This window comes from Felis catus, chromosome D2 (genome assembly GCF_018350175.1).
Source record: "Felis catus isolate Fca126 chromosome D2, F.catus_Fca126_mat1.0, whole genome shotgun sequence".
Classification (NCBI taxonomy): Eukaryota; Metazoa; Chordata; class Mammalia; order Carnivora; family Felidae; genus Felis; species Felis catus.
The window spans coordinates 80,376,386-80,391,122 of NC_058378.1; the positions used below are offsets into that span (position 1 = coordinate 80,376,386).

At 42.3% G+C, this 14,737-nt stretch overlaps 1 protein-coding gene across 1 annotated transcript in view; it reads left to right on the forward strand.

The window, feature by feature from the left end:
- Nucleotides 1–13,087, forward strand: part of ABRAXAS2 (abraxas 2, BRISC complex subunit) — a 31,387-nt gene extending 18,300 nt beyond the window's left edge. The window contains exons 5-9 of the mRNA XM_003994500.5: nt 3,427–3,617; nt 5,090–5,209; nt 5,725–5,809; nt 7,359–7,473; nt 10,886–13,087. Of these exons, the coding sequence (XP_003994549.1) occupies nt 3,427–3,617; nt 5,090–5,209; nt 5,725–5,809; nt 7,359–7,473; nt 10,886–11,355 (981 nt within the window). The 3' untranslated portion in view covers nt 11,356–13,087. The remainder of the gene's footprint in view (nt 1–3,426; nt 3,618–5,089; nt 5,210–5,724; nt 5,810–7,358; nt 7,474–10,885) is intronic.
- The last annotated feature ends 1,650 nt before the right edge of the window (nt 13,088–14,737 follow it).

Here is a 14,737-nt window from a genome sequence, read left to right on the forward strand (position 1 = left end):
TCTCTGACCCTCCCCCATTCATGCTCTTTCTCTATCTCAAAAATAAATAAAAATTTAAAAAAAAATTGAAAACAAAACCCAAATGGAATAAAACAATTGGAATCATTAGTGAAAAGCATTAGTGCTCACCCAGTAGCCCCTTGCAAGATTCTGTTCATCAGTGAGTGTTTCTTGGGAGCCACCAATGTGCTGGCACCGCTCAGGCCTTTGCAGGGGTGCGGGGGGAGTAGAGACCCCCAGAGGCGCTAACTCTGTATTACTCGTCATACTCCTGAAGCTCGCGGTGCAATATGGCGTGTTCTCAGGCACCAGTAGCTCCAGAAAGGTGATGATTTTTCTTACCCACTGTTTTTTTTTAAGTGCTTTTTACTTTGTAATGACCACTGTCATGTGACCAGTTTGGAACTGTACAGTTACCATTATACAGCGGAGAAGACAGGCAGACAGGCTCCCCATCTTAGGTGTCACTCCTTAGCTCCGCGACTTTGGACAAAACGTATTTTATAAGATGTAACGTTGTCAGAAAATGTTTGGGTTTTATTTTTGTTTAAAGAACATCAGAATTTGGGGCGCCTGGGTGACTCAGTTAAGCGTCCGACTCTTGATTTTAACTTGGGTCATGATCTCGCAGTTTGTGAGACTGAGCCCCACACAGAGACTGGGCTCTGTGCTGACATTGCGGAGCCTGCTTGGGATTCTCTCTCTGTCTCTGTCTCTGCCCCTCTCCCACTTGTGTGCACTCTCTCTTTCTCTCAAAATAAATAAATAAACATTTTTTTAAAAAAAGAGTATCAGGGGACACCTGGGTGGTTCAGTTGGTTAAGCGTCTGACTTTGGCTCAGTCCATGACCTCACAGTTCGTGGGTTCGAGCCCTGTGTCGGTCTCTGCCCTGATAGCTCAGAGCCTGGGGCCTGCTTTGGTTTCTGTGTGTCTCTCTCTGTCCCTCCTCCACTCAAGCTCTCTGTCTCTCTCTCAAAATAAATAATCATTAAAAAAAAAAAAAAGAAAATATTTCTTAAAAAAAAATACCAGAATGAATTGCTTTTATTGGAAGTTATGCTTTATAGTCAGTAATAACTCCATGAGGGCAGGAACTATTTCTTTGTTCCCTGTAGTTCCTTGCATGTGATATAAACCCAGTGGAGAAAACATTACTCACCTGCCAGAGTTGTGATAATTAGTGAAAATATTTGTAATACAGCTATCTGGGGGCTGGGCACAGGGGTTCAGCAAAGGTTGGTTCATTTCCTTCCTACATGAAAGTTCCGAAACATAATCGAAATTTACTATTAATTTTAAAATGACACTAACAAGGGCATCTGGGTGGCTCAGCTGGTTGAACCTCTGACTTCAGCTCAGGTCATGATCTCATGGTTTGTGGGTTCAAACCCCGCATTGGGCTTACTACTGTCAGCGGGGAGCCTGCTTTGGATCCTCTGTCTGCCTCTCTCTCTGCCCCTCCCACACTCGTGCTCTCTCTGCCTCAAAAATAAACAAACATTAGAAAAAAAGTGATGCGAAAATAAATTTCATATTAAAAATAAATAAGTAATAAACATTAAAAATAAGAAAATGTTAAAAAAAAGAAAAAAGTGATGCTAACAATTTTTAATTACCTTTACTTCTTAAATCAGGATTTTCACTTAAATTGTATGTTTCAAAGAAAGAGGCTCTATGAAGGTTATTCTTCTGATAGAGTTAAGTATTTCCACAACAGAGATTTTCAAACTTTAGTGTGTATAAGAAAAAAACTCAAGGAATTGTTTTAAATTTATATTCCTGGTTCTACCCTTGGATGTTCTGATTCTGCAGGTTCGGTAGGGCCCAGGAGCAGTTGATTAAGCTCCCGGGTGTCTAGGAGGTCATATTACAAGAAATATTCTTCCAGAGAGCATAACAGTCTAATTTGCTTAGACAGTTGAGTTATCCCGTAGTTAGAGCTGACGAAGCTAAACTCGTTAAATCATTGTATTGAGGTAAAATTGACATACAGTGAGCTGCACATAGAGTACACACTTAAATAAGTTTTGAAATATTCATACACCCGTGAAACCTTCAGCATAACATAATGAACATATCCCTGCAAAATCTCCTTCTGTCCCTTTTTTAAAAGTTTATATATATGTATATTTATAATCTTTAATTCAAGTATAATTAATATATAGTATTGTATTTGTTTCAGGTTTACAAATGATTCAAGTGCTCCTCATGATAAACATACCCTTAATCCTTCGTCTGTTCCACTCATTTCCCCACCTACCTCCCTCTGGCAACCACCAGTTTGTTCTCTGTAGTTAAGAGTCTGTTTTTCGTTTTTGTTGATCGCTTTTTGCTTTGTTCGTTTCCTAAATTCCACGTATGAGGAAAACATACAATATTTGTCTTTCTCTGACTGACCTATTTCACGTAGCATTAAACCTTCTAGATCCATCCATGTTGGTGCAAATGGTAAGATTTCATTCTTTCTTATACCTAATACTCCATCGTGTATATTACCATATCTTCTTTATCCATTCTTCTATGGATGGACACTCGAGCTGCTTCCATATCTTGGTTATTGTAATTAATGCTGCAATAAACACAGGGGTGTGTACATCTTTTCAAATTAGTGTTTTTGTTTTCTTTGAGTAAATGCCCAGTAGCAGAATTACTGGATCATATGGTAATTTTATTTTTAATTCTTTGAGGAACCTCCGTACTGTTTCCCACCACGGCTGTACCAGTTTGCATTCCCACCAGCAGTGCACGAGAGTTCCTTTCTATGCACATCCTCACCAACATTTGTTGTTTCTTGTGGGTTTTTTGTTTTTTGTTTTTTTAGCTGTTCTGACAGGTGTGAGTCGATATCTCCTTGTGGTTTTGATTTGCATTTCCCTGATGATTAGTGATGTTGAGCATCTTTTCATGTGTCTGTTAGCCATCTGTATGCCTTCTTTACAAAAAAATGTCTGTTCATGTCCTCTGCCCATTTTTAAATTGGATTATTTGGTTTTTTGGTGTTGAGTTGTAGGAGTTCTTTATATATTTTGGATATTAACCCCATATTGGATACATCATTTGCAAATATCTTCTCCCATTCAGTAGGTTGTCTTTTAGTTTTATTGATTATTTCCCTTGCTGCACAGAAGCTTTTTATTTTGATGTAGTCCCAATAGTTTATTGTTGCTTTTGTTTCCCTTGCCAGAGGAGGCATATCTAGAAAAATGTTTCTGACGTCAAAAGATTGCTCTGTGTTTTCGTCTAGGAATCTTGTTTGTTTATTCATTCACCTCTTGATGATCAATTGGGTCATTTCTGGTTTTGAGCTATTGCATGTAAAGCTGCTATGAACGTGTTTATAGGTGTTTGTATCGATACGTTCAGAATTAAATTCATAAGATTTCATGCAAGTTTTAATACCTTTCTTCCTTCTGTTTTCATTGCAGAAAGTTATCGGATGGTACAGATTCCGGCGAAACACACAGCAGCAGATGTCATACAGAGAGCAGGTGATCCATAAGCAGCTCACCCGCATCCTTGGGGTGCCCGACCTCGTCTTCCTTCTCTTCAGCTTCATCTCTACCGCCAACAATTCCACTCATGCTTTAGAATATGTTCTCTTTAGGCCAAATCGAAGGTAAAGAAAGAATTCCCACCAGCCTCATGTAAACAGTAAAGATGTTGTGCAAATGATTGAGATTTATGACTTTGAAAATGTGCATATTATTGCATCTTTAAAGAAAAGCTTTTGGGGCGCCTGGGGGGCTCAGTCGGTTAAGCCTCCGACTTCGGCTCAGGTCAGGATCTCACAGTTCATGGGTTCGAGCCCCACGTCGGGCTCTGCATTGACAGCTCAGAGCCCGGAGCCTGCTTCAGACTCTGTGTTTCCCTCTCTGTCTCTCTGCCCCTCCTGTGCTCATGCTCTGCCTCTGTCTCTTACTCAAAAATAAATAAATAAACATTAAAAAAAAAAAAAAGAGCTTTTATAATTCTCTTTCAGCTAGCTTTCTTTGTAATGAGAGAAGGTATTTTCCTGTCAGTTGTATAAATTAAAATTGTTTTTGAATCAAGAGGCATTAGCAAGATATGTTAGTTATGCATAAATTCTTATAGGAATAAATAGCTGGAAATCATCATTTGCTTCTCCATAATCCATTATGTAGAAATACAGTTTTACTGCTCTGGAAGCCTGTAATTTTAAAACCGATTTCAAAGAGAAAATTGTAAAATTGATCCACCTACTGGTTAATGAGGGTTTTGCATTGTGAACTTATGAAAGCAAAAAAAAAAAAAAAAAAAATCATGATTATGATGTCTATCTGTAAATAACAGAAAGGTTTCCTTCTGGAAATTCACTTGTAAACTATATTACATCAACATTAGTGAAAATAATTGTTTACTGTTTTTATTTATATTTGAGAGAGCGATCGAGCTTGAGTGGGGGAGGGGCAGAGAGACGGAGACAGAATCTGAAGCAGGCTCCAGGCTCTGAGCTGTCAGCACAGAGCCGGACGTGGGGCTCGAACCCACAAGCAGTGGGATCATGACCTGAGCCGAAGTCGGATACTTAACCAACTGAGCCACCCAGGTGCCCCTAAATGTTTATTTATTTTTGAGAGAGAGAGCACGTGCAGGGAAGGGCAGAAAGAGGGAGACAGAGGATCCGAAGCCGACTCCTTGCTGACAGCAGGGAGCCCAGTGTAGGGCTCGAACTCACGATCGTGAGCTCATGACTTGAGCCAAAATCGGATGCTTGACCGACTGAGCTACTTACCCAGGTGCCCTTTGTGAAAACAATTATTAATTGTTAAATAGCCGTTTGCAAGATTTCATTAAGTAATCAGTGGGTATTTCCTGAGCTCTTAACAATAATCTCAGCACTCTGCCAGTTGCTGTGGGGATGCAAAGGAGGTATGAGACGGGACCTCCGCTCTCAAGGAGTTTACAGTCGCGTTTCTACCAGTTCATATGCCCTTGGGTTGTAAAAGTAGGTGCTCCGTGAGACCTTCTGGTAGTTCATCGGTGCCGAGACTCCCAACTCCTACTGCCAGGACCCATGGTTCAAGCAGAGCAGCGCCTTTGACATGGTCTTTCTCCATGCTTCCGCAGGTATAATCAAAGGATATCCCTTGCTATCCCCAATCTAGGCAATACTAGCCAGCAAGAGTACAAAGTGTCTTCAGTGCCAAATACTTCTCAGAGTTACGCCAAAGTTATTAAAGAGCATGGGTAAGTTCAAAGTAAAATGGAAGTGTTTTCCTTTCTTCTGTGAACAGTGTTTAACAGATTCATGGAGACAAGCGAGATCAAGCTTGATGTGATTGAAGTGGAAAAATGCAGCTAGGTCATCCTCTAGCCCACCACCGCCACGTGTCAGAATTTCATGCTTATCGAAAAGATAGTTTACCTTCACCAGTACTTTTGTTTTTAAACATTTGCCCCAGTTTTTTGTTGTTGTTGTTTTTTTGGCAATCGATATAAAAGTTTTGAAAGAGTATGCATATTTCTGAGGTTCCAAAGCTAAATGTGGTCACTGAAAAATGGGTAGCGTTTTATTACTTTTCAAGTTGTCTTGGTAACGTGGGTTCTTTTTTTGTTGTCTTCCGTGATTCTAGTGGCATGGGCATTGCTGCTGAGACAGTCGCTTGGAACTGTAGCATTTACGTAATGAATCGAGGCGGAAGTGATAGGAAAATGCCTTTCTGGTCGTGATAATTTTGTGACGTCTTTTTCCTGTCTTCTAGTACTGACTTTTTTGACAAGGATGGAGTCATGAAAGACATCAGGGCGATTTATCAGGTGTATAATGCACTTCAGGAGAAAGTGCAGGTAACTATTTACTAGTTTTTTATCTTATTCATAATGCCCAAGTGCTTTTAATTCTACTTTAATTTTTAATCATCTCCCAACTGACAAATGAATCATGGTCCAAAAGTCAGAATGTGCTTTCCCCAAATAGTATCAGATGTGTGGGGTAGTTACTCACGTCAGCCTACAAAAGGCTGTCTCATTATGCGCCTGAAAGCAGAGAGTCTGAAGTACAGTGTTAGTATTACTAGTTTAAATACTTCTGACCCCGTTTATAACAGTGTTTTCTTTGGGGAAATACATTCCACGTTTAAAGGATTGCTGAGAACACAGCTGTCTCCATCAGGACGCTCGGAGTTGGGACCGCATCAAAGGGCCCCCGTGACCGGTATAGCCCTGCTCCTTCGCTCTGGTTCACTCGCTTTGCCCCCAGCTGCCTCCATCGAGTGGGAGGATCTCCCTGGAGCCCGTTCGTTCCTAGTCATTCATGCAACAAGTATTTATGGAAACGTCTCCTACAAGCCAGTGATTGAGCTAGGTGCTAACAGTACTTTCCCACGATCTTTTCATCATCCCCAGTGTGTTCCTAGGAGTAATTTGCTCTGAACCCCGAGGACAAAAGAGGCTCTGAGAACAAGAGGGGAAGTGGTGTGGCCGAAGAAGCTCTCCCAGACCTGGAGAAAGCCTAGCTTTGAGGAAGAAGCCCCAAGGAATAGCGAGGGGAGTGCAGGCAGCTACCGAAAAAGAGGGAAGCACACTGATCAGCTTGGGGCCCAAGAAGAAAGCAGACACGACGCAGTTTCCAGCGTTAGTGTTCCAGAGTAGGGTCCCGGCCCACCCAGCAGCACAGGGAGCTTTATACAGGCTCGCTGGTGACCGGCCTACTTTCTGGCAGTTTCTGGTATTTCTGCTATGGAAGGAACGTGCGTGAAAAACAGCTTTTTGTCCTAAATTCATGACCGTGCTCTGTGCAGGCTGTCAGCACTGTCTAGCCGGCCTCCGAGTGGCTGTTCTCATTTCACTGCCGACTGCATAAGGCCTGCTGTGCAGCCGCCAGTAACGCATCGGGTGCCTTGATGGGAGTAGCCGGGTGGCATAGGTGTAGACTCCCTGGCTGTCTTTATTAAGTCTCGACTTGAAACTTTTCCTCCCCGCTCTCCCCAATGATAAATCTTTTCTGTGAAATAAGTTTATTTGCGACATCTGATTTTTTATTGTTGGTTATAAATTAAAGTTGAAAGCCTCTCATTCCTGTCCTATCTGTTGTTCATCCTTTGGATGCTAGACTGGTATGCGAGGGAAAGAATCAAATCTTTCCCATCTTACCCTTATTTTTCAAGAGTCCAGAGACTCAATAGCATCATCATCTTCACAGAATTAAGGAAGCAAGTCAGTGGATAACAGGACCTGTCCCTTGGGCCCTCCTGATCCTGCTCTGCCTCCCACCTCTGCTTTGTGACTCGAGGCAGCGTCTGAGCTCTTCCTAGGGCTCCAGTCAGTGCTGTCTCCGTGGAACGCCTCGTGCTTGAATTTGAAACGGACTGTTCCTGTTGTCATTTTTTTCCCTCAGGCAGTGTGTGCAGATGTGGAAAAGAGCGAGCGAGTTGTTGCGTCTTGTCAGGCAGAAGTGAACAAATTGAGAAGACAAATCACTCAGAGGAAACATGAAAAGGAGCAAGAAAGAAGTGAGTGTTTCCATTACTTTCACCATTTGGTATCAGGGAAACGTCTCGTTTCAAACGTCGAACCACATGATAAATCACAGGAACCCTTCTACACTCGTCCAGCCCCGCGTGAGGCTGATGGCGAGAGAGCGTTTGCTGGTCTCTAAGCTTTCCAGAAGAGAAGTACTGTTTCCCATGATGTCCTTCCCAAGTCTCTGAAACCAAAAGAGGAGATTAAAAGGAGAAAGGCTGAAGCAAGTGAGAATAAATCGCAGGAAGGGGTTGCCGCAGACTTGTGTGCCTTGACCGCTACGGTCTGTTCACAGCAGACGTGAAGTTCCTGACTGAGTTAATAACCCCGCACACCTCCCGGGTGGGGATCATGTCCCGTGTTCATCATACCGCATAAAGGAGCGACCCAATATTCTTTTTTTTTTTTTTAATTTTATTTTTTAAATTTACGTCCAAATTAGCGTATAGTGCAACAATGATTTCAGGAGTAGATTCCTCACTGCCCCTTACCCCTGTAGCCCATCCCCCCTCCCACAACCCCTCCAGCAATCCTCAGTTTGTTCTCCATATTTATGAGTCTCTTTTGTTTTGTCCCTCCCTGTTTTTATATTATTTTTGTTTCCCTTCCCTTACGTTCATCTGTTTTGTCTCTTAAAGTCTTCATAGGAGTGAAGTCCTATGATTTTTGTCTTTCTCTGAGTGACTAATTTCACTTAGCATAATACCCTCCACGTGGTTCCATCCACGTAGTTGCCAATGGCAAGATTTCATTCTTTTTGATTGCCGAGTGATACTCCATTGTAGATATATACCACATCTTCTTTATCCATTCGTCCCTCGATGGACATTTGGGCCATTTCCATCCTTTGGCTGTTGTCGATAGTACCGCTCTAAACATGGGGGTACATGTGCCCCTTCGAAACAGCACACCTGTATCCCTTGGATAAATGCCTAGTAGTGCAATTGCTGGGTCGTAGGGTAGTTCTGTTTTCAGTTTTTTGAGGAACCTCCATACTGTTTTCCAGAGTGGCTGCACCAGCTTGCCTTCCCAGATCCAATATTCTTTTAACTTCACATTTGATTGATAGGATCACAGCAAAGGCTGTAATGTCTGTTTTTTGGTAGCTGTGGATGAATGGATACAATTAGGCTAAGGGAACCAGCTGGTTGAATGAGAATTAGGCCCAAGAATCTATTGATTCCAGCATGGGAAGAGACATGTTTGCTATAGCATCACCGGATTTAACATGTGTACATTAAATGTATAATCTTTTCTGATTTAAGAAGAATACTTGCAAACCGGGACATCTGGGTGGCTCAGTCAGTTAAGCGTCCGACTCTTGATTTCGGTTTAAGAGATCGAATCCCACATCAGGCTCTGCACTGACAGAGCAGAGCCTGCTTGGGATATTCTCTCTCTCTCTCTCTCTCTCTCTCTCTCTCTCTCTCTGTCCCTCCCCCGCTTGGATGCACATTCTCCCAAAATAAGCAAATAAACTTAAAAAAAAAAAAGTAACTTAAAAAAAATATTTGTAAACCAATTAAAAGGTAATTTATATTTCTAGGTAAGTGATACCTGATTCACATTTAGTGTTAACATTTTTTGAGAGATAATCAGAAATGCAGACGAGGATTTCTACACAAGAATAATAATCACAACTTTGTAACTCTAAAATCTTAGAAACAACCTATTGGAGTAGTCAAATAAATAGCAGTAGAATAATTGAATAAATTATGGCATATCTATATGGTGGAATATTGTACAGCCATTAAGGTGAATTTTTAATGACCTGGGATAATACCCACTATATTACCAGCATATTACCAGATAATACCCAGTAATGACCTGAGATAGTACCCAGAAAGCACTAGGATGTAAAATGACATAAACACACAGTGTCAGCTATGTTTAAAATACACACACACACACACGCACACACACACACCAGGCTGGATAATGAGACTGGAATTCAGAAAGGGGGGGAAGGGTTGACACCTAAAATCTTTATCTTTTTTTTTAACTTTTAATTTTTATTTATTTATTTATTTATTTATTTATTTATTTATTTATTTATTTAACATTTATTCAGTTTTGAGAGACAGAGCATGAGCAGGGGAGGGGCAGAGAGAGAGGGAGACACAGAATCTGAAGCAGGCTCCAGGCTCTGATCTGTCAGCACAGAGCACGACTGGGGTTTGAACTCACAAACCGTGAGATCATGACCTGAGCCGAAGTTGGACACTCAACCAACTGAGCCATTCAGATGCCCCTAAAATGTTTATGTTTTAATTCCAACAAATCCTGTACTCTTTTCACCAAAAGTCTAATAGTATTATCTAGGCGATAGAATTATGGGTGATTTTATTTTCTCTGTTCTTTTCTAAATTTTGTATGAGTGTTTTTCAAAGCTGTGGACTCCTAGTTGTGGTATTATTCCAGAGCATACACAAAAATGCACTATATTGGGGTGCCCGGCTGGCTCAATCGATGGAGAGTGCAGCTCTTGATGTCAGGGTGGTGAGTTTGAGCCCAACGTTGGGTGTAGAGCTTACGTTAAAGAAAAAAAAATGTGCTGTATTTATGGCCTAGAACCTGGAAAATTGGCCACCTAATATAGGGCTTTTAAACTTGGAAGGAGAAAATGGTATACGAGTGTATTGTGATGAGTAGTTGTAAAGAGAAATGCTTTTTGATGTCTGTCAAAGAAGAAAGTCACATTCAAATGACTGCCACGGGTGGTAAGGACTGTTTATTCCCGTCCCCACAGTCTGTAAGCACAGTAAGCAACAGGGGAGGGAAACAGCACAGGATTTGGAATTAGAAGATCTGCCTTTGAGTATCAGGGCCTCACTTCTAGTTGCTCCCTTAGTGAAGTCACTTAGCCTTTCTGAACTCTGGTCCCTTGTGTAATCATTTGGCAAACAGTGATATTAATAATGACGACTTCAGAAGGTTTTTATTAAAACCTTCGGAATAATAATAATAATAATAATAATAATAATAAAACCTTCTGAAAACCTTATTATTTTGTTAAATGATTATTTATTTTTGAGAGAGAGAGAGCACATGAGCCGGGGAGGGACAGAGAGAAGGCGACAGGATCCGAAGTGGGCTCTACACTGATAGCAGAGTTCGAGCTCACAAACTGCAAGATCATGCCCTGAGCTATAAAGCCGGACGCTCAACCAACTGAGCCACCCAGGCGCCCCCCGCAGAAGTTTTTTTTGAGGCTTCAATAAATTATAGGAACATGTTTTGTAAGTTATGAAGTACCGTGCACATGTAAGATAATTAAGAGTAGTAATCAGTTTCACTGCTTTGTTGCCATTCTCTGGAACATTCAGGCTGACTGCTTAGTGCGTTGAGATGCAAAGCTGCCAAAGTAGAGAAAGTGTTACAGTTTTCTTTGTTTTGGTCCAGGACTGCAGCAGGCGATGATCAGCAGGCAGGTGCCATCCGAAAGTTCGGGACCGGCCTTCAGCCCCCGGATGCCCTACGCTGGGCTTGCAGCCGAAGGTAGAAGTACGCTTGGAGACGCAGAGGCCTCCGATCCTCCTCCCCCTTATTCTGATTTTCACCCAAACAATCAAGAAAGTACTTTGAGCCATTCTCGCATGGAAACTAGTGTCTTTATGCCTCGGCCGCAGGCCGTGGGTTCTTCCAGTTACGCTCCCAGCAGTGCCGGACTGCAGTGTCCCGGGAGCGACACAGACCTTCCTCCTTCCCAAAGAGCAGCTGGAGACAGTGTCGAGGAGTCCGATGACAGCGATTATGAAAATTTGATTGACCCCACAGAACCCTCTAACAGCGAATACTCCCATTCGAGGGATTCTCGGGCCCTGACACATCCCGACGGGGGCTCCAGGAACACTCAGACCTCCCAGATTTAGCTGAACAAGAAACTCTCCACTTAGCATGGTTTTTCTTCATTGCTTATTGAGAGAGGTTTTTGAGGACTTAATCTGGGGGAGGGGGGAGAACTGCTTTCTCAGAGCCCCGGACACCCAACAGGAGGGTCCCCGGGCACAGAACTAACTGGTAGGAGCCTCACGTCCGCCGGTTCCCACCTGCAGTCGCAGTGCGCAGGTTTCGCGACCGAATCATTAAGATAATCAAATTGTCCTAATTCTGGTGCGATTCATGGATGTACTGGTAAATTTAGGCAGAGTGAAACTTATCAACATAGTTTCTGTTCTTTCAAATAAATTGGAAAAATTAGAGACTAAGCACAATTAGTCTATAAATGTTCTATAAATCAAAAACTTACCTCTTGCACTATCATGCCTTGAAATTTACTTTTTCAAAGGGAAACGAGTTTAGCAGCAGCCTTCAAAGAACCTTCTTTCTATGATGAGCCAAATTCATCTTTGCCAGAAAGAAATTTTGATAATTCCAAGAAGCCTGATTGGAACAAATCGGATGGACCTTCTCTTGTCTGCATGACTTTGTGAGATCAAAAGAGAGGGCTTTGTTTCAACTCTTTTCTACTAGCCTGATATCTGTTGTCACTTAAAATGGTTGCCTTTAAAAAAAAAAAAAATGTAGAGATACTAATTACCAGTAAGTAATCATCCAAATAAGTATGTCATAAAATAAATTACTTATTTTTCTTTCGGGGTATGACAGTGACTGCTTTGTTGCACTAGCCACATTTATGGTCTCTGTTCTGGAGTCTTCCAACCGAAGGACACACAGCAGCAGATAACAGAAAGGAGTTCTGCTCCAGACCTGCGCTTCATGCGGAACAGACTCCAGACGCAGTGGAGTTAGCCGAGTTCGTACGTAAGGGATAGAACGCATTTAGCAATTCTGACCAATCCTAGTGTTAGTTTTATTTGTGGAGGAAAGACGTTTGAAAAACCATTTGGGAATCTTGGTGACTAGAGATTCGTTTTAAACCTGAATAACCATACTTATTATTTTTTAAATTGCTACTTGGAGGATAGTTGCGGAATGCATAGAGACTTTCTGTTGGGATGCACTTCTATTTTTATTTAATTACCGCTTGTTTTCTAGTTTTGCCCAGAATGTGTGAAACCACTAAAGACATTCATGAGCGCGCTAGGTTCCTGGTTTGGAAATGACAAGACCCAGCGTTTGTGATGAGGTCAGCCCGCGAAGTTAACGCTTTGGGATGTGACTGCCTTTCCCGTGAACTAGTTAAAACCTGTGAGGATAAGAAAGGTTTTAAAAGAGGCTTAAAATCCGGGTTCTGGAAAAGTAGTTTTATTTCGTTGGAGAGAAGTCGACTCCCTGAGCTTCGGTTCCAATACTAAATGACACCGTGTAGACCGAAAAATGAAATGCTAAAAGTGCCGTTCTTCCGAGATCCACTCTGGGGTCTGTACTTTCCTGCTGTCACGGTTTTGTTGGCCTTACACCACTGCCATTCGATTTGAGATGTTGCAGACCTCTTCATCTGCACATGTGTTCTGGTTATCGGCTCCCTTTAGCAGCTTCAGCACCAGTGTGAATTTCATTTTTTTAAGTGCCATAGCCATCTCCTCTGTTCAGATTCTGACATTCAGGAAAATATCTTTATTTTTATGCCATACTGAAACCTACAATGTGTATCTGACAAAGCAGTTAAATGTGACAATAAAAACTTATTTAATCATGGTACCACCGTTGTGACGTCTGTCTCAGCACCCACCAAGGTCTTGGCCTCAGTTCACTCAGGCCATTCTTAGGAGACTTAATACAGTGTTCTATCTTTTAAATGTTTGTTTGTTTGTTTGTTTGTTTGAGATAGAGCGCACGTGCAAGCGGGGGAAGGGCAGAAAGAGAGGGACAGAGAGAACCCTAAGCAGGTTCCATACTGTCAGTGCAGAGCCCCACACGGGGCTCAAGCTCACGAACCATAAGATCATGGCCTGAGTCGAAATCAAGAGTCGGACGCTTAACCAACTGAGCCATCCAGGGGCCTTTTAATATGGTTTCCTAAAGGTCACGAAAACTTAACCAGCGTTCAGAATTTGGGTAAGGCTGGTTTCGGGAAAATCCGAGAACGCTATTTACTAATATGTACCTGTTGATTTCAAGGAGCATGTGTTGAGTACCAAGAGAACGGAGTATCCATTGAGTGCAACACTGAATCTTAGAAAGTCCCCCAAAGGCACCTTTCCCATAAGAACTGGTCTTGTTTGAAGAGATTCCTGCCTGAATTAAGCTAACCATGTTTAGATGTTTAGACGTTATAGAACCTGGTGCTCCTAGAGTCATAGGGATTACAGAACTGCCTTCTGATGAGGATCTGCTGGCTAGCGAGCACTTTCTGGATTCTGTGTGAGCCGTTCCCGGGGAGCAATGTATCTTCCAAAATCCAAGGCGAGAGGCTGTTTCAGTGAGATTTTAAATTTTTTTTTTTTCAACGTTTATTTATTTTTGGGACAGAGAGAGACAGAGCATGAACGGGGGAGGGGCAGAGAGAGAGGGAGACACAGAATCGGAAGCAGGCTCCAGGCTCTGAGCCATCAGCCCAGAGCCTGACGCGGGGCTTGAACTCACGGACCGCGAGATCATGACCTGAGCTGAAGTCGGCCGCTTAACCGACTGAGCCACCCAGGCGCCCCTCAGTGAGATTTTAAAATGGGGGCTCTAGCCCTTCAAGATTCTACTCTGTGTCTCCTCCAACTATTTAGAAAAAAGAAGACAGGATTCTTTTTAACTTACTTAGAAGTCTGGCTATGCTTAGTTACATGTTGGAATTGGCTTTTCTGGGGAAGGACCAAAACATAAAAACAGAAATTTCATCCCCAAAATTCAGACTCTAAGGATTTATGTTTTAAAATTCCAAAGTGGAGCAGTGACAATAACTGCTTTAATAAAAAGATTTTTTTTAAGTTTATTTATAATCTCTACACCCAGCGTGGGGCTTGAACTCTTGACCCTGAGATCCGGAGTTGCACGTTCCACTGACTGAGCCAGCCAGGTGCTCCCAAAAAAGATTTAAATGTACCATCTTGTAAATCCGTATCTTTTTTTTTTTTTTTTTTTTTTTGGAGCGAGAGAGGGCGTGAGTGAGCGAGGGGCAGAGAGAGAAGGAGAATCCCATGCAGGCTCCACACTGTTAGCATGGAGCCCAAAGTGGGGCTCGAGCTCACCGGATGCAGGGCTTGAACTCACGAACCGTGAGATCATGACCTGAGCCGAAGTTATATATGTAACCAACTGAGTCACCCAGGCGCCCCCATATCTTTTTTTTTTTTTTTTTTTTTTTTTTTAGTGTTTATTTTTGAGAGAGCGTGAGCGGGGGAGAGGGGCAGAGAGACA